General features: G+C 39.8%; 1 protein-coding gene and 1 pseudogene across 19 annotated transcripts; one reads left to right on the forward strand and one right to left on the reverse strand.

The window, feature by feature from the left end:
• The first annotated feature begins 58 nt into the window (after nucleotides 1-58).
• LOC117150863 (basigin) lies at nucleotides 59-26,013 on the forward strand. Of its 19 annotated transcripts, XM_033317982.1 has the most exons (9): nucleotides 59-151; nucleotides 5,729-6,287; nucleotides 18,934-19,152; nucleotides 19,232-20,137; nucleotides 22,334-22,451; nucleotides 23,481-23,641; nucleotides 23,706-23,813; nucleotides 23,878-24,078; nucleotides 24,360-26,013. In XM_033317982.1, the coding sequence occupies exons 2-9, from the start codon at nucleotides 6,215-6,217 to the stop codon at nucleotides 24,494-24,496; spliced, it is 1,923 nt and encodes a 640-aa protein (XP_033173873.1). In that variant the 5' UTR covers nucleotides 59-151; nucleotides 5,729-6,214; the 3' UTR covers nucleotides 24,497-26,013. The 19 variants fall into 19 exon arrangements, with proteins under 19 accessions (XP_033173873.1, XP_033173871.1, XP_033173870.1 ...); XM_033317980.1 differs by lacking the exons at nucleotides 18,934-19,152; nucleotides 19,232-20,137; XM_033317979.1 differs by lacking the exons at nucleotides 22,334-22,451; nucleotides 23,481-23,641; nucleotides 23,706-23,813; nucleotides 23,878-24,078; nucleotides 24,360-26,013 and adding an exon at nucleotides 21,825-21,856.
• Nucleotides 18,472-18,982, reverse strand: LOC117150864 (annotated as a pseudogene).
• Nucleotides 26,014-27,859: the final 1,846 nt, after the last annotated feature.

The raw sequence follows: 27,859 nt of genomic DNA on the forward strand, positions 1-27,859 counted from the left end.
TCAGTATTTTTACTACTATTTGACTATAAGCTTTGGTCATACCACCGCTTCAGTTGTCTGTGTGTGTGTGTATTGTATGCATGTGATGTAAGGTCATTCGCGTGAAAATATCAGCGAGGAAAAAATCGAATTTTTGTGTTTTGTGTGCTAGGTAAATGCGAAAAATTGTGCAAAGTCGATCGGTTTAAGGCCCAGTCCGTGTGCCAGCGGTGAAAGTGTGAGCCCGCTCGGTCATTTACGTGTGAAAAGTCGCCAAGAAGTCAAAGGTGCTGGGTTGCCCAACGCAAAAATTATGACGAAAAGCACACCAGCACAAGTACCCATCTCTCTCTCTCTCACACACACACTCGCACACGCAGCAGAAGCAAAAGCAGAGGAGCTGGGAGAGCTAGAACCTAGAGTTGTCAACGCTCTGCGAGGAATTTCGTCATTGAGCGGTGGCATGTGTGTGTGTCAGTGCGTGCTCAGTGAGTGTGTGTGCGAGAGTGCGTGCGTGTGTATTGGTAGTTTGTTCTCTTCTTTGGTAGTAAAACACAAAAGAAAAATCATCGGGGAAAAATGTGAAAAATGTACATAATTCGTAACCCAGTCTGCGGCTAGTGCTCGCCAGCCAGTGCCCGAAAATCGTGCTGAGATGAAACACCGCGCACCGATTGAAAAACTATTACATAAATAGTGCAAAGTGTAAATGTTATTGAAGGCAAAAAAGCGGAGCAGCGTTGGGAAAAAGAGCCGCGCACGCTGTCGTCATCGCTGCTAAAAAAGCAAGAAGAAAGCGAAAAAGAGAAAGATAAAGACACCCCCTTCCTTTGCCACAAAAGAAAAGAAATGAAATGAAAATGGAAACCCAGTAACTAATCCCCAACGCGTTACTGTTACAATGCCGAAAAGTGCTTAAAAACCATATCCGTGTGTGTGTGTGGGTGTTTTCCCTGCTCTGATGTACATACTCCAGTGTGATGCTGATGTATGATGTACAACACTATTCATGCCAATAACATTTTGTTAATACCGTAAATAAACTAATAACATTTAACGCGTGCGATTGTGTGGGTGTTGGGGAATACGGCCCTGCGCCTGTGTGAGTGACCTCGTGTGCGTGTGTCGCGTGCTCCGCTGGTGTTGGTGTATCTTTGCAAGTGTGTGTGTGTGCGGCGGCAAGGAGTGTCATGCGTATATTCTACCTCCCACAACCCCCTACTTACCCAGCACCCCCACCCGCAACCTCACACCCTTTTCCAACACTGACCCACTGGCAGGGCCTATCCAACAGCAAAAACAACAAAGCCAACAAGCAGGCGGCAGCAGCTCCTTTGCTCCAACGAGTTTTATCTTGTTTTGCCGTTTTAATCATATGCGGGCGCAGAGAAAGGAGAAAAGCCACCGAGCAAGAGAGTGGGAGAGCGTGGAAGGGGAAGAGAAGAGCAGAGCAGAGGAGAGGAGACAATCACGTCATCCAGCCTGCCATGACACACCAACATCAACATCGATACAGTGAGGGCTCTCGGCTAATGAACAGCGGCTCAAAATAGATAAACTCGCTCTTCAATGTGGTTACCCCAGAGCTGTTGGCCTAGTCAAATTCCATTGCATATGCATTGGGTTGCAATCCGTCGATGGCATGATACTTTTCTTTAATGCTGGATTACAAACACTAGTCTTATTGGGACATGTTAAACGTTCGTTTTTATAGCATACTTTGCGGAAACCAAATTGTGGTTTTTACTAATATTGGTTCTTGGGCTACAAAAAAGGCAAACAAAGCAAGAAATTACATATTCCATTGGTCATCATTTAGGGTTTGCTCCCTCTTAAAGTTAATGGTTCTGTGTTGAAAACTTTTCCTTCGAGAAAGTCAGAAATATTTACTCAAGAAGTTTGCCTGTAGTTTTTAACTGATTAAATCACAACCCGGATTATAACAGCTTGCTATAGATTTCGATTTCAAGACGGCTTCACTGTACTCACCATTGATGACAACACCGAGATACACACATCTAAGTAAGCCCTGTTGGCGAAATAAAGACGAGCGCGTGAATTCGATTGCGATGATGATGGAACTCAGTCGTGTTTTTCTAAGCCTTTTAATTAAGGCAATTAAATTGGCACCCCTCTCCCAATGCCCGCTTATTATTTAATTTTTTATCGGTCATCCGAGGTTCGATTTTTGGCCTCGGCTTAGAACAGCATCGTTTGTGTGTGTGTGTGTGCCGCTTGAATGTCAGAGTGTGCGTTGGTGTGTGGGGGTCTTGAGCGAGCGTACGAGAGAGCAAATAAACTGAGTCATGGCTGACGATGACGTTATGCTGCTGCTCTTTTCTGCTCTATTATAGTCCGCTGCCTAACTTGCGGCTAGGGCAATTTGTCTCCAAAGTGTTTATGCTCAAAGTTTGCCAATAAAACGCGAAAGAAGGAACAAAAGTTTGGCACAAATGCCCGAACACAACACACAACTACCATGGCATTTAGCATTCGATTGACCTCGAGGCCAGCAGCAAATCGATAGCAATGTTTTTTGTTTCTCCTCCAAATCGATAACATGTCGCACAACACCACCGCCCCCATCGCCAACCCTCCCCCTTTGTCCACCAAAATGCGGCTTTGAAAACTAGTTTGTGTAGGATGCTCTCACTCCGTCATAAATCTGATTTGAGTTCTAATTAATTTGAAGCGATACGATATTGATGAAGATGAACTCGTTTGCGTGCACTAGCTATCACATTGCAAAGCTAAATTGCTATATATTTTGCCATTAATTTAATTTTAGTTTAACCTAATGGAAAATTATTATCAGTGAGAATAAATTAAGTGGTTTTGGTACTCATATTTATTGGAATAATAATAATGACTAAATTAGAACGCCATGAACATTTTGCTTTTTGATAAATTTCATTATAATCTCTAAATTTCAAGATTATAAGTTATAAAGGCAAAAGTGGCCAATGCAGTTCATAGGGTATTTTAAATATTTCATCAATCACATTATCTGACGACAGTTTTATTTTGTGCGAACACGTCAATAATGAGTAATAGAGTTTTTGCTTTTATCAACTTTCAAGAGCATTGGAAAATTTGTCAATTATTAGTACTTCTATTGTCAACTACAAGTCCTATGACTCTCTTGCTTCATTATTATTTATGAACTCATTGCAAGCATTGCAAAATGTTCTCTATGGTTGTTGGAAACACCTCATCAAATACTATATACCCACTGATCGCTTTAATCTCAGCGGGCAAAATGCGAACAGCTGATTTCATATTTGCTCTCGCAAATTTGTAAAAATAAATACGGCTGACCAATAATAAATGCGACGAGACGACCCCCCTCGGTGCCGTTAGCCCGCAAAAAACCCCCACCTTTCCAACACCCATGCGGAATTAGCAAAGTTCCCTGCCTTCCGAAAAGATGCATATAATATAGAGATGTACATTCGTGAGCGAACCGCACAGAACCGCCCGAAACCAGAGCGGCAGTGCGAGCGGGACGGCAATGGACCAGAGGCGGTCAGTTCGGACGGTCTGGGGGTCTGGGTCTTTGGGACTCGGCGACTGGGCCGCGGACATCTGACGTCGTTGTCGACCATGCTCCGGCTACGGTATTATATCATGTGGCCAAGACGTTGGTGTGATTGTGGTGGTGTCGGTGATTGTGATACGGACGGACAGAGTCCCGTATTTGTTCAAAGTACTGCATTGGGGCTTTATCATAATGCGATAGAATGAGAGTCGGATTCGTGACACGTTACGGAAACATTTCAACTGGCGTTCTATCTGCTCTGCTGAGGGCCGCACGTCGTCTGGCGGTAAACAAAAATCCAGCGCACTATGATTTAGCGTTGTCCGTTCGACGGTTTTATTGCCAAAACTTTGAGAATTTATTTTGACTAGTTTTTTTCGAGCTGTTTCCCTGTATAACACAATTGCTTTCAAAAATGTTTACGTGTTTTATGGCATTTCTTTTGGGGGTTAATTGTTATGTAAGGTTTATTATTTTAGGTGTTTTTCAAACATTGATGCCTTTCGTCAGCAGAGGAATTTTCAAGCTGATGTTCGGGAATTCTCTTAAGGATGATGATCATGAAATCGGTCAGCACTGGTGATAACTTCTACCTTTTTGTTTCTTATCTATTCTGCTTACTCGGTGACTGTCCTCCCGCATTGATAAGAGTGGTAATAGTTGTTTTCTCGACGCATCCGCAATACGAAATTCTAGAAGTAATAATAGATCTCTGGCCAATTGTTATCAGCCTTTATGCGGACGACATGAGGTGAGGCAAATGGAATGCTATTTTTCTTCGATCGTCAAATAATTGGTCGTAATTACTTGCAGACAGTGTCACTTGGTGATTTTTGTTGAATCATTGCTCGATTGCAATTTGTTTGATACTGTTCCTTTAGTGCTTTCTATAGGGTGAAAGAAAAGTAGCGTACTTTACATTGTACATTGTAATTTCGTCAATATGGGAAATTCCTATTGAACTGTAAGATAAGGATTCAAGAGAGAATTTTAATTGGTAACCAAATTTGTGGTATCAATAACTTTTGTATTTTAAAATTGTTTAGCAAACTGGTAGCTTAAAGCTTCTGCATTTTGTTTCAAATAAAACCGGTGATTTCAAATCCCTAGTGATTCCCAGTATAATGAAAAAGTGTCGTTTAAACTCGATTTATTTTTCGCCATTTTGTACAGTACTCGTAATCGGTCTGGTCAAGATAACGGCCGAACTATTTAGATAAGCTGACAAGTGTATGTCAAACTGAACCCAAATCACTGTGCGTCGACGTCGCTGCCGCGGCGATGGCAGCGAAGGCGGCTACTCTCGTCCGTTGGTCATGTGTGCGGTTCAGTCTGCTCGCTGAATTCGCCGCGTTCGCTCCGTTCGCTCTGTTCTGTTTGCCTCGTTTTGGCCCGTCCGTTTGCCAAATTTCGTTCGCTTTTTGTGTTCCCGTTGTGCAATAACAGCCAAACAGCAACAACAACTACAACTAGTACAAGTACGTGCAGCAACAACAATGGCCATTGGCTAAAAAGCAGCTAGAAATTGTTGCGCTCCTTGTGTAAAACATAATTATTTGCTCTCAGTCTCAAGAATCCCTCATTCTCTTTCTCTTGCTTTCACTATATCTGCCTCTCTTTTGCTCGTTGGCTAGCCAGAAAAATAGTATTTTCGTCGTCAACGTGCCATAATTTCTTTTTTCTGCTTAGCCAGCAAAAAAATAGAACTTTTGGACTGGGAAAAGTTAGATGCGCGTTTGTGTGAGTGCGTGTGAAAAAAGAACTGCAAAAGTTAACGTTAAATTAGCGGGCTAAAAGAAAAACCCAACCCCCCGCCGCCCCCTTATGTGAACAGCACGTGCTTAGCTGCAGTGAAAATCAAAGAAAAGAAAATAAATAAATGTGACATTTGAAAAATTATACATTTAGCTGAATGTTGAATGTTGTTCGTTCGGCTTTCGTTTTGATTTTGATCTTTTTGATTTGTTTTTGGATCCTTGATTCCGCTCCTCTCCCCATTCTCTTCTTAATTTGAAAATTGATGTATAATTTTAAAAAGTTTTCTCTCACTCGCTTTTCCTTATGCTTTTGGTGTTGGAAAAAAGCATACAATTAAAACCGAACGAAAAACACAACAAAAAGAATACGAGGAAGCGCACGAAAAGTTTGCCTTCAAACGAAAATAAATGCAAAATGAGAAATTTTCTTAAATATTTTTATTTGCGAATATAGCTTCATGAATTAAGAACAAAATAGGAAAGCTGGAAGAGCCAAAAAATAGAAAAATTCGCACTCAAGCAAAAACACCAAACGGAAGATCCAAAGCAAACAACCAACCAACCAACAACATCAACAGCATCAACTAATATCAAATTAAATAACTAAGCCTAATAACGTATACATTTAAAGATCTATTTATAAATTAATATTTACCATAATGATTTAGTAAGTTAAGCTTAAAGTACAAAAAAAAAAAAAAATAAGAAAAGCAAAGAAAAAGAAACACCACAACCAACAACAACATCAACAACCAACCAACCAACAGCCACAAATAATTAATCAATCATTTAACGGAGTAAATTCACAAATCTGTAATAAATGCAAATGACAAGGAAATAACGAAAACGACAACAACAACAAATCACCGCCAACAACAACAACCACACATCGGCAGCATAATTAACAACAACCAACAACAACAACGGATCAATACCAAAGATGGAGGCAAAATTCTTGGCTAGCGCTCTTTCATTCCTCTCGATATTTTTAGCGATTTATGCTCAATCACTTGGTGAGTACAGCCCCCGAAAATCCCCTCTAAAACTAAAAGAATGAACCCCCTACAATAAGCATAATGATAAACAAAGAAGGCCCTTTTAACCTATAAGTTGTACCCCGCCCCTAAAATCACCCTGCCCCAACCGCACACCGACCCACCCATACACACATAAAATATCTACACACCTATGTACGTAGCAGCCCAGTATAAAGGAATACAAAAAATATACATACATATATGGGGGAAAGTATGGTTAAACTGCAGCTGTGATAGCAGAAATTGCAAAACAGAACACAACCGAACCGAACAAAGCAAAACAAAGAGGTGGAGCAAGAGGAGGAAGGGAATAAATAAAAAACAGCAGATTGTTTGTGGCTTACTGTAACACCCACTAACCTTATCCCACGCCCCCTAATTGCCCCGCCACCCAAAACAAAAGTGCACCCACCAAAGGGTGAGGGTGTTCGCCTCCCACCCACCGCCTGACTTTTACCCCTTCCAAGTTCACCCTAAAGCCAGACCATAGCTGCAATAATGGAAACAAACAGTATTAATAGAGGAAACGGAGGCGACTTAAATCGATGGTAAAGTTATCGAAGAAATTTATCGAATATTCTTTAAATTTTTCGGGGATCTCAAAGAGGTGCACTTTGCAGATCTTTTAGCCACAAGGTATAAATGGGTTTTACCAGCAATATTCGAAAATATTAATATATTTGAGACCGCGCTTTTGAAAATGAAACTTTTATTTCGTTCACGTTCTCGACTTTGAAGAGAACCACAAAATGGACAATCACATTTCTTCTTTGCCCGGCTTTATGTATTCTCTTTTCATATTGCACGGGACACCATCCATCCACCAGCCACCCACGAGCCACCCAGCCATTTTCCAACTTTGGACAAGGTCTCTCTGCTGCATTCTACTGTTTTGCCCTCTAGTTAAGCGGACTTCGATATTTTCGTGTTGCTTTTATAGTTCATATTGTTGGGTCGGTTGGATGGACTTGGGATTGGATTGCAGTGCTGCCATATTGACATTGTTGCTTATGTTTTATTTTTCCCCTGCCGCTTTCGTCGTAGGTTTTCCGTCGCTTTTCCACTGTTCGCGCGACCGCATTTCATTTGATTTTCAATTTTCCACACAATTGCTGAAAGAGAACAGCAGAGGAGCAGAAGTAGAAGCAGAAGCAGACGCAAAGTATCAAGTTCATTTCGGTTCTAGTGAGGGCTATCTTTAAGAATTTTTGTTTAGCCTTAAGAAGACTATTTTACATGCGGTCCAATAATTACGGCCTGTCTCTGGTTTTCCCGCTTGTTTATATTAACTTTAGCCGACCCAAAGCGAAGCGGACCAAAACGAATCGATTTACCGATTAACCGATACGTGCCCGATACGTACCCGATACGAACCGGCAACGGTGGCCTGCATTTTGTTTACATATGGACTGGGCAGCCCGCCTCGCACCTCGCACCTTCCTTGGGGATTTGTCTATGATGCCCGCGCGGGCGGTTCCATCTATTTATTATTCTATGCATACTATCCATTTACCTATTCTACTTTATTCCATACATCCATCTATCTACATATCTATCCGTCCGTCCGTCTGAATGTCTGAATGTCCGTCTGGCTCTGGCTCACTACCAAAACCTACGTATGTTCATGAATTTTGATTTTTTTTCTCGCTGAACTGAACGTTTGGCTGGTTTTGTTTTGTTTCGTACATTATTTAGCCCCATGCAGCTATTTTCACATTCAAGGTGTATTAATTGAGTTTTTTTTTTCGTGCTGTTCATATGCTGGCATTTATTCATAGTTGATTGGGGGTATTCGTTCCGTTCAAAAGGCAGTGTGTAAATAATTTAAGGTTTTATTCGTGTCTTTATTAGGTTCTGTGATTGATTTATTCAATTATTCATAGATGCTCAAAGTTTCGGCTTAATTATGGTTTAAAAACGAAATGCAAAACTATTGCCTATTTTAGAATAAACCCATATCGTTAATTGTTGTACCTTGCTCTTAGTTTTTATTAGCCCATTTGGTATTTTTTGCACAATTCGTTAGCGTACTAAATATTCAATAATTTTTCAAATTGTTTACGTAAATAAGCAGCCGATATAAAAGAAAGAAATTACCGGGCACGCATCGAGGGAAAACCGGCCTGGAAAAACAAGAAAAGCGATCCCTCCAGGGAGATAATGTCGGTGGCGGGGCAAACACTTGTACATAAATGGGTGTACATACATATGTTGGCACTACATGAATCACTTTGAATCACGCGGGAAGGGAGGAGGGGGGAGGAGGAGGAGGCAATTCGAAAACCAGAAAGCCAATTTGAAGAAGCATTCCTTTGTCTCCCCGATGAATTTGCCCCACACCACTTAAAAGCCATTTTCAGCTAGTGGCGAAAAAACCACGTGTTGTCCAGGTGTTTATGCTGCGGACGAATGTGCGAAGAGCCAAAATATAATGCTGGTCTGGTCACACCACCCAACCAAGCCTGAGAATATTCCATAGGTCTTGTCACATATATGTTTGCTACATACATATGTACACTGTACCATGTACTCCTCCTTATTTCTCTTTTGTTTTGCGGAATATCCGAGCAGGTGGAATGTCTTGGCAAGTGCTTTCATTTCGGCTGTTGACTGCGCACATTTGGCTAACCAGTTTCATTTTGCCATGTTTATTTAATGACATTTTCATTACATTAATAAATGTCAAATATTTAAATTTCGGCTCACCCAGCAAAAGGAAGCCAAAGCAAACAAGTAGCGTAAAACGAAACCGATGTACAGTGGGTTAAAAAACGGCTAAAAGTGCTCCAAAACAGAGTGAATTTCTTTTAATTAGGATGCTTTACAAATTATAATAAAATAATAGTTTACTATGAACGGTAGGAATAGTATGACCAAGTTAAACGTGTTATTTTTATGAATGGCAAAACTTATATTTAAAATGTTACCATAGGCGAAATATCATCTAACAAATAGACTTTTATTTCCCGAATTACATTGATAACAAGAGAAAATGTTTAATTAACATAACTGTGTGCCCTTTTTCAATTACTTTATCGCTGGATGTCTCTTATTGCACATAAATCATACGTATTGATCAAGAATCTCAAGCGGATTAAGCTGAAGTGAATTTAACTCCTTGAACAGCTAGCAATAATTCAATGTTGTTCTGGTTTTCCCTTGCTTTTGCTGCATTTGCTATAAAAATACATTACGAAAGGCACAGATTGTCTTGGGTATCTGCATTCTGCATTGAATCCGCGATGATTTGTGCGATACGAGGCGGTGGCGGGCAGAACCTGGCTGTTTTGCCTCTTTTGCGCAAACATTATTTTTATTAAGACAATAAACATGAAATGTAATTTCCCTTTCAATGTCATCGTCGCCTGGCGTTGGCTTCAGTTTAGTTTGGTCTCATATTGGATTGGGTTGCGTCTGGCTGGGCTTGGTTTGAGTTTGTGTTTGGAACTTGAGTTCTATGGGTGGTTTTACATGACTACACACACAGAGAGAAAGGCGTCATGGTGAAAGAAAGAAAGGCTTGGCTGGCAGTTTCTGGTTTCTATAGTGTTGCCATGATGCCACCAGTGCTTCAGTGTGGGCGTGGCATTGGCTTGCACTGCACATTTCCCCCGCATTTCTGATTGCACATTGTCTGGAATTCAGCGATTGCAGTGGAAAACTCCCTGCCTCCGCTTTTCCCTTTCCACAGCCCGGTTGTGCCACTGTCCGCTCGTTCCTTTTCTTTCCTTTCCTTTCTTCTGACTCTGGTTCTTGTTGTTCTTCAATATAGAGGTTGCCTTGTGTTTCCGGCCCGTGCCAGATAATGGTTGCTTAAACAGGGCACGTCCATAAATATATATACATATATACATATATATGCATGTGCGGATGGTGCACAGAAATCAAAATCAAAACTCAAGGTGCACAACTCCAAATTGAAATGGTGTTCAAAAGGTTGATTGCCAACCAACATTTACAAATCCATCGATGCAATGAATTGTATATTGTTTCAATTATAAACTGCTCAAGCAGGCAGATTAAGTTTGCTTGAAAATACATGATGATATTCTGAAGAATTCTACGATATCATTGTGTCCAGAGAACGTTTGCCAAATTAATTAAGGTCTTGTGACGCAAGATGAGAATAAAATTGTGATTTTATGACGCACAATAAGCGGGCTAAAATGGCCGTAAATCAAATTTCGCCACCTTGACTTTTGCATTTCGCGCAGTGTATGCATATTCATATGCGTGTGATGCATTTTCCTGCTAATTGAGGACGGTGGTTCATGGCGAGCACGGAGGTGAGATGCCGAGCACAAAAACAAAGTTGTATTTTAACGCCCTTATCTATTTATCGTAGCAAAGCGCCACCATCACCATCACCACCCACACCCCCACCCCCTCCATTTCGCACTTATTGTAGTTGTATTGTGGTTGTTGCTCTTTTATTAGCAGGTACCCGATAAAAGCTTAAAGTTCACACATTTGGCAGACCTTTCATACGGCTATATCCGTGCTATTTGTCTGTGTGCACGCTCCAATATTTGCCTTTGTTATAGGCTAAGTATTATATTTAAAAATAAATATAGTGCTTTTTTTTTCCTGCGTGAGAACAATAAAAATATATATGCCGCACTGCTGAGATTCTCTCACTGTTTTGCTCTTAAAATATTCTACGTTCGAAATGTCAAGTTTTTCATTCGATTTTCATCTTTTGTTCTCTTTTTTTTCGCACTTAAAGACAATTGCGTATGGCCCACTGTGCCGGGCCGCATATATACGTATATATAGATATATATGTATATATCTATACACTTGTGTATAGCCTCCTATAGATTATATGAATGTGTGTATTTTAAATGTCTGACTGTCTGGCAGAAGTGCTGTTTCTTGTTGTTGCTGTGTGTTTGACTTTTCATCGGCGGCAACGAAAAGCAAAAGGCAAAAAAAAAAGCAACGCCAAACCAAACCGAAGAGTCGCCAGCAACGTCACCAAAGAAAATGCCAGCACCCCATTTCCCAGCCCTTTTCCCGCCCAATCAATCAGCCACCCCCCGCGTGTGGGGCATTTGACCAGCCAGAGTGGAAATCACATACATATATGCACATATGTATGTATGCTACGTATATTTCCCCTCCTTTTTTAATTCTGTTTTGCTCAAATATTTTCTTTTTTTTTTTTGAATGACTGTCTGGGAAATTGTTGTCGCTATTTCCACGAAAGAGAGAAATTTTTCCATTGTGATGATAGCTGAAACAGCGGGCAAAAATACATATAATAGTAATGCAACCACAACAGATTTAACTGTAGAAAGTTCTCATTTTTTCAATATGAACCATAAAAGTGTTGGAAAACATTTTATAAAGTCAAGATGCGAACTTAGCAAAATGGAGTGCCAACTTTATTTCTATAATACTATAAAGTGCATTATTTTATATGGTTATATGACCCAAAGGACTTGATAGACCTTGGGAATATGAAACAATTTTGTTCTTTCATTCGAGTCCGGATTCTGATTAGAGTGCCGTTGTGTTATTCGCCATCATATCGCAGCTCGGAGTTTAGTATACATGTACTAAGCGACAATATTGATAAGAATGTTGAAAAAACAGCTTTATCGCCAATGGCATTGACTCTCCCTCCCGTTTCTGGCGCCTTTGTCTTAAAGTTCAAAAGTACAGAACGAGCGTTCAACGAAAATAAAACATTGATGATACAATATATGGAACTTGGGGACATTTCTCGCCATTAAATGCTGGCTGGCAGTAAATGCGTCACATTCTAGAACAATTGCCCCAACGATGATCAATTAAAAAGCCTCACCACATCGGACTTTTACTGTGCGAGCAGTAATATTTTTTTACAAGTACCATAAATACATAAAGGAAATAAATAAATTGGCAACTGCTCGGCGGCACACACGTGCGCATACAGATACATTTGTATCTGCAAGTTTCCCTGCGAGTTGCTCGATTTAGTTTGCTTTTCCTCGCATCAATTTGCGTTTCGTTCCCAATTGTGCCAAAGCCAATAATAATTGACATAAATGGCGCATCCAGGGGCACGGGGATAACGAATAGCATAGGGGGATGCCTACGAAAGCAGGGCATATTCAAATGAAATATTCAACAGAACTGGAAGACATACGAACATACATACATACGTTCGTTTATGCGGACCAAACAATTTATTGATCAATTCTGATGGCCCGTGACGTATGGCGAGCTCATTGATTCTTTTACCCAACAATATATGATCGCACTACTGACAGTGCCCGTCAAACAGTAGAAAACGAAATATATTACACAGGCATAAACAATAAATATCGATTTGCTGGTGATGATTTCGTTTAGAATTTCAGTCAGAGGTCAAAAGCTATGATTTCATTTAGAACATTTTTGAGTAACTATTTTATTCAATCGATAGCATTGTAAAAACGTTCGATTTGCTAAATTCATGGTCACACTGTTTGCTTATTTATTAGCTAGTTAGTCGTTCTTGAGTTTAGGAAACCGAAGCGAAACACCACACCACACACCTCATATTATCTAAACATTATGTAGCCCATAAAACGTTTAAATGTATCTGAACGATATCAAGATACCCACTTCTGTGTTCCGGGTTCGCCACGACTTGTATGGCTTTTCCATGGCCAAAAGAAACCGCCACAGGAGAGGCTAAAATTAAATTTAGCCTATGTTTATTTCGTTTAATTAGACACAGCAACTGCAAGCAAATAAAATATTTATGTACAGCCACAAGGCAGAAGGCAGACGCACACTCTCAGCACCATCCAAAGATATTCCAATTCCCCTGTTATTTCTACATACTTGAAAACGTTAAACAAGTGTTTTGTTAATGTTTGTTTGCTTTAAAGACGTCTAATGTGCATTTGTCCGAAAACAGAAAAAGAAATCCCAGAGGCCAAAAGCCAACAGCTAAATGAATGAAGAACATTTTTCAAGTTCTTTTCAGATCCACATGTGCCAAAACATATTGTATTTGGAATTAAGAATACGTTTTTAGCTTTAACAAAGCTCGAATATTTCTACATGCTGCATTTTCAAATTAGAAGAATAATAATAATGAGATAAACCGGACATCCGCAACGTAAATATTTTAATATATTTAATATTTTAATGCTTTAACAAATGTATCTAGATACTATGATATTCTGATATAAACTACAAACTGAACCATATGATTAAAATGTTTACATTTTCAAAATAGAATCTATTTTCTATTTCTATTTTCATTCAGGTTCGTTCTAGTTAGCAAATTATTTTGAAATTGATAGAATAGTCATGTTTGGAAAGTTTCATCATTTAGAAGACATTCTAACTGGAAATAATGAACATTTTCCCTTAGTTTTCCCGTAGGTCCTGCCAATTTATTAGCGCTAAAAGTGCAAACTGCAATTGCAAATGCAAATGTAAATGCAACTGTTGCTGTTGTCTTTGGTTTGTTTTTGTTTCTCGCGGCTGTTGCTTTTGTTGTGCGCTGGGCTCAGGCGGCACACAAGTTTTTCACATGCACCAGTGCAGCGAGATACAGATACAGATACTATGTAGCTTAGTACCGTCAGTCGGTTTGTCGGAGGAGGCGGAGGCAGATTGGCTGGGAAGGTGCGGGTGCGGTAGCGCGCCTCATCGTTTTCGTTTTGCTAATTTTAAAATAGACAAACAATTTTTTATTTCAATTTACAGCAGCCAGCCTGCCAGAGCACGCACACACTTTTAGAGCAGAGCAAACACACTACACGCTCTGTATAATGTCATATACATACGTACTCGTACATACCAACACAAACTAGACACATGACTGCTGTACCGCCAACCGCCTGGCAAACAACCACCCCCCACCCCCTATGATGCTTCCACAAGCATTGTGTTTGCTCTGCCTCGCGTAACCCGGCTGCGTATTTAAATATTTATTTATAAATCTCTGGCTGATTATGATAAGCAAGATAATAATAATCACCATAACCATAATGGTTAGTTGGCGCATTTTAAGAGTGACACTTCCACCCGCTAGAATACCTTCATTATCTATCGTTCGGTTGCTGTCATTTAAATTACTTGGCTTTGTTGGGATTTCGGTGCGAGTATCTGTATCTGTAGCAGTAGCTGTATCTGTAACTGACTGCGCCTGAGTATCTGTATCTGTGTGTGTTTTTGTTTGTCAAGTGTGCGGCTGAGTTCTCTGCATTTAATTGGCATTTCTCATGCAATTTACTTAATGAACTTTCGATACGAACAATTCGCCGTCGCCTGGCGTTCAGTGACCCATCATCATCCGACGACCGGATCGATCGGTGAATCCGGTCTGTTGGGTCTTACGCTCTCAATCGATCGTCAATACGGCAATTGAATCAATCAGTCAGGCACTTGAAGTATTGAACGTTTCGGGCGAAATCAATTATATAATTGGGGAATAAAATCAAGCAGAGCAGCGGAGGTCATGCGAGTTTTCCGACCAAAATAATTAGCATTTACAAATGTTATCGATTTGTTATCCCTTATGGTAGACTATCCCAATAAACTTTTAAATAAATGTACGAGTTTTTTAAGGACAACAGAGCTTTTAACAAGCGGTTTTTGTGGATGATATCCAACTTCTTCGTTCGTGGATTTTCATTTCCCCTAATTGTATACAAATGAGCTTTAACTTTTTCCGACGGCAAAAGTTTTAAATCAGATTTTCATAAAGTTTTCGAAATTGTTGGGTGTTCTGCTGGTGACCCTCAAACTGTTTGAAATTAGTTTGCGCACGATGTGGCTATCCCAGTGCATTCAAAACTGTGCTTTCACGTGCGCAGCGCCTGCTAAAAATAACACAAAATCACATATACACCTTCAAAGCAACACACTCACACACATCTAACACTTTTAGCTTGGTGTTAATTAATTTTCATTATACTCGTACTCGGTTTTTTTTTATCGTGTTAATTTAGTGTAATTCTCGTGCACTTTGCATTCGTTTTCGCGGGGTTTTGCAAATTTTCTCTGTAAATTTTATTTTAATTGCTCTCGGCAACAACAATTTGAAAAACAACTCGGGGCAAATATATATAGCCAATGTAGACACTACAGCAACCAGCATAACAAGATGATCAGTTGTTTTAGCTTTAGAAAACAAAAATGTCTTTATTAAATGCTAATTATTTATTGATACAATTTGTTAGATAAGAAACTTTCTTGATTCGCAAAATATAATGCTATAATATTAGATCTCTTTCGTTCGTGGAAACTATTAAAAAGTACTAAAACAGAATATGCCCATAGATAAGTTTTTTGTATACAGTTTATAAATAATACATATTTACGCCTGCCAATTTGTACGCACATATAAACACACAGACAAATGCCTTTAACAATATGTCACAAGTTTGCGTTGCAGGGGGGCGTTCGATTTTCGGAGTGGGGGCGTTGCACGGTCGGTCTACAGGCAGTCCCATAAATTTGATTAAATAAACTTTCAGTCTTGCGCTTTTTAGACGATGCCCTCCCCTCCCCTCCGCCGTCGCATTCATTTGTTTTCAGCTCACTTCTATTTGGAGCAGGCAGGAATGCGACAAAAACTATGCTAGAGGAACAAGCAATAAACCATGAATTTCTTGTTCTCAGACAGCAACAAAAACTGAGGCAACTAGCGGTTAAGCGTTTAGGGCTTGTCGGGCAGAGAAATGTGGTGGATATATGTAGATATTTAGTGGGTTAAGGGAAAGGGTTGGGATAAGGTGTGCTGTTGTACACCAGGGCTGTAAGCCATTCAACATATTTGGCTTTATAGTATAAACTTTTGCTTAATAATGTGGTTTTTGTTGTTTTGAGGGAATTTTCGCTGCGGGCTTCATAGCTTGGGTTTATGGATTTACTGATTCAAGTGCCGAAGAACTTATATTTAATTTTCATAATTATTGCATCATAACAACAGGAACAGTAATACATAATTAATAAGAAACAGAAACAAAGGAGTGAACAACTATTCAACTTGAAGGCAATTAACATTGTGAAACTGCCAACGTTGCGTATGAGCAATACAAATATTACGTATACGCAACAAAAAATAAGCATTCATTACGGAAATCGTAATAAACAACTGAAGTATTTCTACGAATGCATTAAGTTATCTGTTCTCGTCTTGCCCATATTTGTAATGATGCGTAGCTTTTGTGTTACATCATTTTCAACAAGCTTCTATTTTTTTAAATGTAACAATGCGTGTTGACTTGAGTACTTTCTATGACCATTGAATATTTTATATTGTTAGCATAAACGAATTTTTAAAGAGGTGACAGCCCTGGCACCTGTAAGGTACACATAAATTCCTTTAAACGAGAGTGTGTGCGACAGTGTTGTATAAATTTAAATTATTGTTCAGCTGTCTGCTGTCTCCTTTTGCCCTGTCCCTCTCTATCTGCCTCTGCCGGCTGCAATATGCTCGTTTGTGTTGTGTAGCCCCGTCTCCCTCTCGCCCCTTTTGGCCGTGTGGTTGGACTGTCCAAAGTGACAAAAGCATTTTCGGCGGGCGTTGGATGGGGAAAATGGGGCGGTGGGTGTTGGGTGGCGGTGGGGCGGCGTATTAGGCTTTAGCGGTATCGCGACTCGTGCATGTAACATGTTTGTAAAATAAATTGTTGTAGCTGCTCTTCTCGGGCTCTCTCCATCTTTTTGGCCCAAATTTTTCCCTCTCTCTCGTTGCGTGCGTATGTGTGTGTGTGGAAAATCTACATATCCCTACGCTTAACCCTCTATGTACCCGTAGGCTGAATATGAACCATAATAAGATATTATTTATTAAAGAATAATTTAAGCGTTGAAAAATGTTTACAACACAATTTTTTGTTATCATGCTACTATTTTTTTGGACTTTTCATATACCCCATCCAGTTTACCTTATGTCAAAATGGGTTTTTTCGGGCAAATAGGGGTTAATTTTGATGCGAGTGACAGAAGAAAAGAAGGAAAAATGCCAGCAGCTGGCAAACGAGACGTAAACATAATTTAACATCAGTTATGTGCAAACGTGCGAGTGTGTTGACATGACAACGATAAGGACAAGGATAAAGATAAAGACATTGTCCGACCGCTCGCTAACTGCTTTAATCAGCTGATAAGATTGTGCGCTTATGCTGTGCTGTAGTATGTTCCGTTCGGTTCGGTTCGGTTCGGTTTATTTTTTATCACACTCGACGACAGTCCATTTTGTAATACATCCGCAGGGTATAGAGTCGAGTGTGCGAGCAAATACAATTACACTAATATTTATGGGGCCCTGCTTCTGTGTTATCACTTGGGCACTTACCGATAACAGCTCAACAAGTTATGATAGCCTTCGCAGCAGGTACATTTTTTTATATTTATGCAGTTAAAACTTTAACTGCAGTTAAAACTGGTCGAAATTGACGTCACCGATGCAGTTTAAACCAGACCAACCATTGACGTCATTGTTTGCGACTATCATGCCTGATGAGAATAAGCCGAAGGTCAAGCTAAAATCCAATTATCAAGTTTTGAGCAGAACAATGAAACTAAACTAAATTTGAGATAAAAATATGCGAAATTAAAAATTGTGAAAAATATTTTCTTGTTTTAGGGTAAAATGATAGGAAATTGTTATTGATGTCAAAACATTTATATTTTTATATCACAATAAACATGTTGATAGTGATTTGACTAAGTCCATGATATATACGATTATCTTTTGCCATAAATAACCTATTTTATATAAAATTAAAGAGTTTTTAGGTTACCCAACTTAGTCTTAAAGTTTATTTCAACGTTAAAAACAGTATATTTACCCAACTTTTGCCCCATGTCTTTTAGTTGCCTTGTATCGATTAAGTTAACATAATTCTTTCAGTGGAGTAAGAAAAACCAATTATATCGATACATAAGTTAATGTTAATTTCCACCATTACGTAAATACATTTTCGGTTTATGTTAGTTTATATTTCATCCGTTGTGTTTTTTCTTTGTTTTGTGTGTAAATGTGTTTAATTAGCCTCCTTCTCTTTCCCCCACAAAAACCAAATGAAACAACCCAAAGCATATGAGCATTTCGACTAGATAAATTCCAACATTGATATATATTTTTGCAACTTGGCGCTGAAATCAAATAATCGAAAGCAACCTTTTCGATAAATACCATAAACGGGAAAAACACACATAATATAAGTCATCACATAAACAATTATATTATTAGGAACTACTGCTGATCGATTTTGGTTTCTCCTCTTTTTGCGTTGAGTTTCACTTATATTTTATGATTTCGAATCGTTTTCACTGGTCAACGAAATTTGATCGGAATTTCCATAGAAACTGGTGATTGCAAATGTATTTTTCCATCAATTTTATGGTCTGAAGTAAAGGTCTTCTCTTTTATTTCATGACTCAAAGAATCTGACTTGTTAATTTAAAAAAAATTACATTGCATGCACTGGTCTTGTGGAAATCAATTAGGTTGCCACGGAAATCTCTAGTGCTCATAAAAAGTCGATAAATGCGTTTTTTTATTCTGTGGCACTCGATTCTATCCGTTTTCTGTTGACCAGCACTTTTCCTAGTCTAGTTATATGCTCATTGTGAGACCCTTAAATCCTATACCAACGTTCGCTTTTTGTTGTGGGAGCAGCCAACGACCTGAGCAAGGAGTCCACAGAGTTCGAGGAGTCGCCGACCATCTACTACGGCGACCCCGTGGTGAACCTGGGCCAGCCCTTCTCGATCACCTGCATAATCCCGATCACCGATCAGATTCATTGGCTCAAGAACGGGGAGCCGATCACGCGGCACAATCTGCGGCACGGGCGGGATGATCATGCCTACGTTCTGTCCGAGAGTGCAATCGAGGGTGAGTATTGTGGCGAAGGACTTGATTCCGGAGGCGTTGATTCCACCACTCATCTGGTCATCTGTTGCTCCCGCTAAAGGTGAGAAGCACAAGATCGAGGCGCACCTGAGTGTGCGGCATGCGCTCAAGGTGCACGAGGGTCGCTACCAGTGCAACCGGCGACGCGGCAGCTACATTCTGCACGTGCGGGATCCCAAGGGAGTTGGAGCGGGAGCGGGCGAACCCACCGAGTCCGGCTATCAAACCATTGACGAACTGACGCCCAACTCAGCGGATGATTTCTTTACACGAGCGTGGCTGGAGCAGCAGCAGCAGCAACAACAACAGTTGCCCCACCAGACGCACAAGCTGCACAAGTCGCATTTGGGCTACGGAAATGCCAGTCTGTCCGGGTCTCAGCCCTGGCATCCGTCGGCCGGCGGAGGCGGCGGTATCCACCGCGTTTACTCGGCCACACCGCCCGATTTTCCACCTCCGCGCCTTAATCTGCTGGAGCAGACGGTGGCGCCGCCAGAGCCACCGACCATACTGTACAATCCCAATCCGACGCATCCCACTGCCAGCGCCACTGCCACGGAGACCAGCGTGCTCCTGACGACGGCGCACCACCATGTCCACCATCAGCAGCAGCTGCAGCAGCAGTCGCAGCACACGCTGAACGCCTTCCAGCTGCCACTGCCGCCGCGACCCAATCCCGGCCAAAATGAGCGATACCAGACCTATGCACCGCACTATGTGCCACCAGTGGTGGTATCGGGAGCGGGCGCAGGCGCGGAACCGGGAGCAGGAGCATCAGGAGAGCAGACCACCATTTCAGCAGCCACCAGCACAAGGGCCATGATGGGTGGCGGTGGTGGTGTTGCTGGTTCGGGCTTTTCCGCGGGCGCCAGTGGCCCAATGCTGGGTGCTGGCGGTCACATGCTGATGGGTGGTCAGGGGCATCAGGTGCATCTGCAGCACCAGACGCTCTTGCCCGTCAAGATGGGTGAGCCACACGCATACACGCAACACTCACACGCTACACACACACACACACACACACACAAGCTTCTAATTCAACTTGTATTTGCCCACCTTGTTGTTGTTGTTCGTTTTTGGCTCTTAACTCGCTCGCGCCGATCAAAACTGCCATTGTAATTGTTATCGTATCAAAACTACAGCTTTGTTCCCATTTTTGATATCAATGTTTTTTATAAAGTAAAAGTTACCTCACTAATTTTTGAACTTTTTGCTTTATATGAAATTTAAGGTTTGACATTTTTAAGATAGAAAACATTTTTAAATGTAGTTTACACCTTCATATTTGTACGCATAAACCCCGAAATTCGGTATTATACCGATTTCAAAATTTTGTTAAAGCTTACTTTAAAATTTCACATGGTTGACATCATTTCTGAAGTATGCTACAATATATTTTGAAATTTAAATAAATATTTAAATAAATAGAAAAATGCAGATGATAGATACCTTTAAAAAATTCAGAGATTCTTCAAAACTAGAAGATTTTAAAACAGACGATTTGTGAATTTGAAAATGGGAACACGGTCAAGTGTCATCGCTGCAAATGTGGGCGCAACCCCAACCACCCCACCCTACCCATTCGCTCTGTCTCTTTCGAACTGCATCTGATCTCAGCTCTGGCACCAAACCACACCCTTCCCCCGCGCTCTCACTGGCGTTCTCTCCTCATTAGCCCCTCTCGCTTGTTCTTTCCATCGCCGTCTCTTTCCATCGCATTAACCTCGCTAGTCTAATTTTGGTGTTGTTGGTTTTTAATTAAACGTTAATCGCTCGCCTAGCTAATCGCTCCCTCTCGCTCGCTCCCCTCACTGTGAATTTGGCAAGTTTGCTCTCTTGCTGCCGTCCATACACACCACACAGCTTACATACACATTCACATACACACACACACATCCTCATATGGTCACACCTTTAAGTTGAGCTTAAGTTGTTTGCCTGAACTTTTTCATCATTGCCGCTCTTTCTTTGTCTATTGTGCTTTACTTTCTCTTGATTTCATTTGTTGCCATGTCCCGGGTCCTCTGTGAACCGTGTAGCTATCTCTGGTTTTGTTTTCCTTTACATATCTTTGACTTTCTTTGCTCTCCCTTCCGCCGTTTGTTCGTTCCTTTTGTCTCTTTGGTTCATCCTTTTTTTGAACGCTTTGGTTGTTTACTCTGATTGTTGAACACACAGATGGCAGGTGCATCGATTCCGATTTCAATTTTAATTCCGATTCCATTTCAATTCGTTTCGATTCTATTCGATCGAATTCGAATTTGATTGGCAGCCAGTTTGCAATGACGCATAAGTTTACAATTGGCAGCGTTTGGCTTACGAGCTGATTATAATCAATCAGACTGCCAGATAAGGCGGAAAAACAACACGTGACGGGTTGCTGATTCTCTTTCTGTCGCTCTATTGCTTTTTGCTTGCGCTTCTTGTCGTTTGATTATCGACGATAAATCGAGAATCGATCTAAATGTTGTATGTATCGCATTTTGTATATCGATAAACATGTACCTACTTTTGCTCTTTCTTACATTACAGCTAACTTAACCGATAATTAATCAACTATACTATACACATATCAAACTAATCAAACATAAGCGTAAATAATCAAAGTAATTTCAGTTCATACGCAGCGTAAACTAAAGTTTATTTGATTTCAGTCCAAGTTTCGAAATAGTACAAATGTGTTTTATACCAGACAGGATGAATAAAATTCGATTGACCAAATTGTATGCTCTTTGGTTTTATTTATACGTATTCTTTAGTTATAGTTTTAGTTTTACGAATATCCTTATATTTTTTTTCGCTCCACCTTTGATTTGGTATTAGTGATTTGTGTGTTGCTAATTCATCATTACTCTCCTAAGCAATTTAGTCAGTATTCAATACCGAATCTCAAGCGCTCATCTCTCAGCCAATAAAAAAAGCTTCAAATCAAAAACCTCAGAAATCTCTCCAAAAATCTCCACCAAACCTCTCATACTTTAAGCTCGTTCTCAATTTATTCCTATAAGCAAATATATCTATCTTTACATACAAGTTATTAGAATAAACTTCGTTTAAGCAGTTCTTTATGTAAACGTTTTCTCGTATCCCAACATTAGAACAACCACCCTCCTCCCCGCCTCACATTTAACTAATCGGCTTTACCTATCTATACCATCTCCAGATAAGTTGGTGCCAAACTATGATAATGCCATGCATCAAATGAAATTTTACGACATCAGATCGCCGCTCGTTCTCAGCTGCAACGTGAAAGACGGTACGCCGGGCGGCGTGCTCATATGGTAAGTCATTCCGACGTTCCCCCATTTGGGGATACGGTGGCATAAAATATCCGGGAGTTGTTCTAAGCCAGAAGAGGATGGGTTCCCGTGTTTGTGTCTGTGTCCGTGTCCCACATAGTTAGTAGTTATAAGAGCAATCATTTTAATACGGCACAGCTAAGCACTTTTGCTTAATTATGTTGGCCTGACTGCCTAACTGACTGCCTGACTGACGTAACCTGGCAAACGAAACATGAACGAACCGAGAAACACACTGCACTTGGAAATATACTATACATACATCGGACGTGAGCTGCATTATGGTACAAATCAAGTCAAAGAAAAAGTACTGTAGTAAATTCTATAGTATTTTTATATTAGTTATTAAATGCATAGTTTTGTAGCTGCACATTCATCTTCAATTGGTCCAGATTAGATGCTCTACTCTATCCCAACCCTTGCACAAATTATGTGAATAATTAGCATACCCTCCTGCAAGGGTACAATAAGGTGCCATTTCTGCGAGTGTGCACAGTTGAGTGGGTCTGATGGGTGGCACTTCTAGGGAAGGCGGTTACTGAAAAGTGCCTTCCTGTCTGGGACCAGTAAGTGTTGGTGGCCAAAGCTCCGAGCTCTGTGGCAGGGTCTGGTAATGGTAATGACACTTCTGTTCATTCCGGGACCTGTCCGGGTCTCTGGTTCTCGTTCTCGTTCTTGTTCTTGTTCTGGGGCCAGGGCCAAACTTTGCGTGTGCCTCGGTGTGGAATTAGTCTTTGAATAATTGGCAAAAGGCGTAGAAAACGGCGGAGGGCTTAGAGAAAGTTTGGCCCTCGAGTAGGTGCAGCACGGATACTCGGCGATAACTGTGGAATTCATTTAGATAAATGAGTATTTTCTGTAACCATATATCTACAGTGGAAAAAAAAAACAGAAAATAAGCCGTGAAGTAAGAAATTCTTTGGGTTCTATTATAAGTTGAAAACCTTGTGTGTTTATCATATTTCCTATTAAAAAAACTAATTCCGTATCGTGTATTTCTCACGTGAATAGGAAAAAGAACGGCACCGCTGTGACGGAGGTACCTTCTCTAAGAGGTCGCTTTAAGTTAATCGCAGACGAGAACAAGTTCATCATCGATAAGACGGATACGAACGACGATGGCAAATACAGTTGCGAGTTCGACGGAGAGTCCAAGGAAATCGAAGTGATTGGTACGTATGGGCATTGCTTTGAAGGCAAGAACTTTCCACTAACTGATCGTTTATATGACCGCAGCCCGCGTTGTTGTACGAGTGCCTTCAAATACAGCCGTTGTGGAGGGTGAAAAGATGTCGGTGACCTGCAGCGTTGTGGGTACCAAACCAGAGTTGACATGGACCTTTGGTGAGTATCCATTCCTACCTTGGTTCGCAATTGGTTTTAAACTTTGGTGCTTTTCTACCGACAGCCAATGTAACGCTGACAAACGCCACAGATCGCTTCATCCTCAAACCAGACGATAATGGTGTTCCTAACGCCATTCTGACACTGGACAATGTGACATTGGACGACAGAGGCGAATACAAATGCATTGGACGAAATGCGGCCAATGTCCACGGTGGGAACACCACCGCTCCTGCCAGCGACGTCACAACTGTGCGTGTTAAGGGTAAGTTTGCATCGGATGGGTGTGTCGCCCGAGCTTTATTTAATATCCGAGGAAAAGTCATGGTCGCCATTTGCAATCGAGATTTATTAGATATTACATTTATCTCCAAAACGTGCTCTCCGTCACCAAATTGATAAATCTAAATTGGATTTGTATGTAGCATTTTGGAGACCAAATCTTTGGATTTAGTTCTGGCTAATGTAACTGAAAATAAATTGTGACCCTGATTAACTAGTAGTTGTAATTGAAATTAATATATAATTTTTTTATATTTAATATAGGCAAATTTGCCGCCTTGTGGCCTTTCCTGGGCATCTGTGCTGAGGTGCTGATTCTGTGCATCATCATTCTCATTTATGAGAAGCGACGCAACAAGAGCGAACTGGAGGAGAGTGATACTGATCCCCAAGAACAGTAAGTGTGCTACTCTCCAACCCACACACCAACCAACCTACCAACCAATCAACACCACACCACAACAAACAAAATACCAACAACATAAACTGTCAACACCAAATAATATTAAAGATCGGCAAACAAACAAACAAACCAGAAACAAAACGCAACAGAAGAGAAAAAAGTTGAAATTTTAGTTTTATACTGCAAATTAAAGACGTTGAAGCTGCAGGCGAATGCAGACCAGACACCAACATAACCATACGGAACCAGATACAGATACGGATTCGGAGAAGCAACGTACTTACGGACGGACAGACAAACGGACGGAGGTGCGGCAGCTACAACAATTAGTGAAATTTTCTTAGTTAACAATTTCTAATAGTTACCACAATGGGAAACGAAAAATAAATATGAATGAATTTTGTGTTTGACGCAAACGGATATGCGATAAATTGAAAAGTTAAATGTTAAGAAATTATATAGATTTTGCTAATTTTGTATTATAATGAAGTCCACTGTGCCTGGAGCGTCGCAAAGAAATTAATAAAATAACGAGACCCAGAGTAGTGAAATAGAGAGTGATCCACTAATCGTTGTGGTTTCTACTTTTTTCGATGTGTGCTAAGCGAATGCAAATATATTCGTGATCCGTATATTTGTTTCGCCCAAAACTCTGACAAACACAAAACGGAAACGGAAACACAAAACGAACGCACACAGACAGCACTCACTCACACCAACACATCCGAGAGTTAAAACAAAATATGTAGTTCTCTAGATATAGATACTATAAACTTAATTCATCGTAAATATGCCCTATAATTTCTTGCTTTATTCAAATCGAAAATTCATTTTTCGCTGAGCTTGTTTCTGTTGCTTAAAAAACTACAAACGAAACTTAATGAGAAATAATTACACGTACACAAATCCTTTCTTTTTATGTCAAAGTCCAGTCCATAATATTATTACTATCATGTAAAGGAATAGGACAACAAAATGTTATCAACTTTGTTTTTAAGTACTTATTGTTTAATTATATACATTTAAAAGAAACCCACATTAAAAACAAAAAACACAGTAGTCAAAGCAAAAGTTGTCATTTTGCTTTGAGAGATACAAAAAACAGAATTAATCGTTACTTATGTATATTATAAATCATTATATAAGCTTATTAATTTCTTGGCAGTGAATAAAACATACACACGAAAACACAGAAGTCGTAGCTCAACACGTTTGCATTGATTTGGAATTATAATTAGAATTATTTGTATATTGTACACAAAAGAGTATTTTCCCCGCCACCCAATGCCCCTCAACCCTGCCCCTCTAGTTGCGCACTTTCTGTTTTTCTTGTCGCCTCTGTTGATTTTGCTGTGTATAAACTCGATAACTTTATCATTTCTATTCTTTGTATCTAGTATCTAAACACTTGTGCTATTCTCTACCGATTACAACTATCCATTATGATTTTGTGAGTTTTGAGATTGATTTCTACCGAAATATAAAACAAACAACAACAAAAAATACAATTGTAAATTAAACAAATGAAAACAAAAAAAATATATAAAAAATAAACAAAAAAAGAACAAAACCAACCAATTTGCATTTTTATTATTTCTTTCACATTTTACGTAGTGCTACCCTGTAAATGAACTCTCTTTTATTTCTTAGATCCTGATTTCTGCTTGCCTGCGCCTGCCTTATAAATGGGGTCAAATATCCCCAGTGAATCTTTGTTTTACTTCTGATTTGGTTTCAGTTGCTGATTGACTTATGTTTTGCTGTTCTTGACGATTTTCGGTATCTCTGAGTGATTCGTCCTAGCTGATAATCATGGAAAGCTAATCAAATGTATCTTTCATTCTTTTCTTATTTTCCCATAACTATCCATATGAATTGTCGAATAAACCAACATTTCTTTTGAGTAGTTGATCAAGTTCGCTCTCTAGTTAAAACTAATTTGAATGAGAAATCCTAAAACAAAAACTGAAAACATGTGGGAGAACCTGCCGCTTGATTCGATCGATTGATTGGTTGACTGTTTTCTGCAATCATCATCAAAAAAACTGAAAATTCAAATCTAAAAAACCAAAAACCGAATGCCACCACCAAAAACGAAAACAAACCCAAAATAAAAACCTCGCCCTCGATCAATTCTCCATGAACCCGCCTTGACTAAATAAATCTGATCCAAAATGTGCCCAGCGTCAACTAACATCAACAACTACAACTCCAAAAACAACAATCACTGCAATAATTTACCAAAATAGTAAAAAAAAACCTACTAACAATCGGAATAGCAATAGCAACATCTACGGCATCTGCAACAGCAACAACCAAAGTAGTCTAATTTTTGTACTAACAAACCATTTTAACTATTTGTTTATTATTAACTTATTTTGCATTGGAGCATAGACAACTTCATTGAGTATTTGAATGCGAACCCCTCTATTATAAAATCTATCTGTGACCTTGACATTTTACGTTGACTTTATTGACTTTATTATCAAATTCGTTGATAAAACCCCAATCCAATCACAACAACATGAGCAAACCATCACTCAAGACCTCCAAACTAATTCAAGTGATTTTTGCAATTTATTCTTTATTGCAGGAAAAAGAAAAGGAGAAATTATGATTAAAATTCCTAAGTAAAAGAAAGAACACACCGTATAAAAAATAACAAATTAAACAATATAAATATGAGCAAAAACCCACTAACTGAAAGTAAAATGCATTAAAAACATTACATAAACTACATAAAACTAGCGAGATCGAGCATGGTAATGATACCGAAATAAGGAAAACAGTCACAAGAGAAAAAGTTGTGTATCCATGTCCCTGTCCCAATTTCCCAGCCCCAGCAAAACAGCAAAATTTGTTTAGCAAAATTGTATTTTATTAATGAAATATAAAGGAAAAGCAAACAATTAATATTAAACAAGAGGAAACCGAAGTAAATCTAAAATAATATTAAAATGGAAAGTGATAGCAGTTAAACGAACACTAATAAGAGAATATGAATAGACGATGGCAGAATAAAGGAACTTTAGCAATTAACCTTAAAGTGAATCGTTAACTCCAAGCAAAAATGTCGCACATGCCACCCCTTTTCCCACGCACCCTCCACCCGAACAACAGAATAATATTGTACATAACCTATAAAGTTGATAAAAGCTGAAGAAAGGGCACTTTCTTCTGCCTCTGCCCGACTCACCGTAGAAGCGAGGCTCTGTCTCTCTCTTTCCTAGCAGGAGGACTCTTTATACGACTATGATTTTTTAGGTAGCGATATTTTGAGGTTAGTTTTCAGTTCGAGACGGAACTTAGCAAAGAACGCAGAAGAAGCAAAGCGGAAGCGGAAGTAACAGCAGCCACATCT

This window comes from Drosophila mauritiana, chromosome 2L (genome assembly GCF_004382145.1).
Source record: "Drosophila mauritiana strain mau12 chromosome 2L, ASM438214v1, whole genome shotgun sequence".
Taxonomy (NCBI): Eukaryota; Metazoa; Arthropoda; class Insecta; order Diptera; family Drosophilidae; genus Drosophila; species Drosophila mauritiana.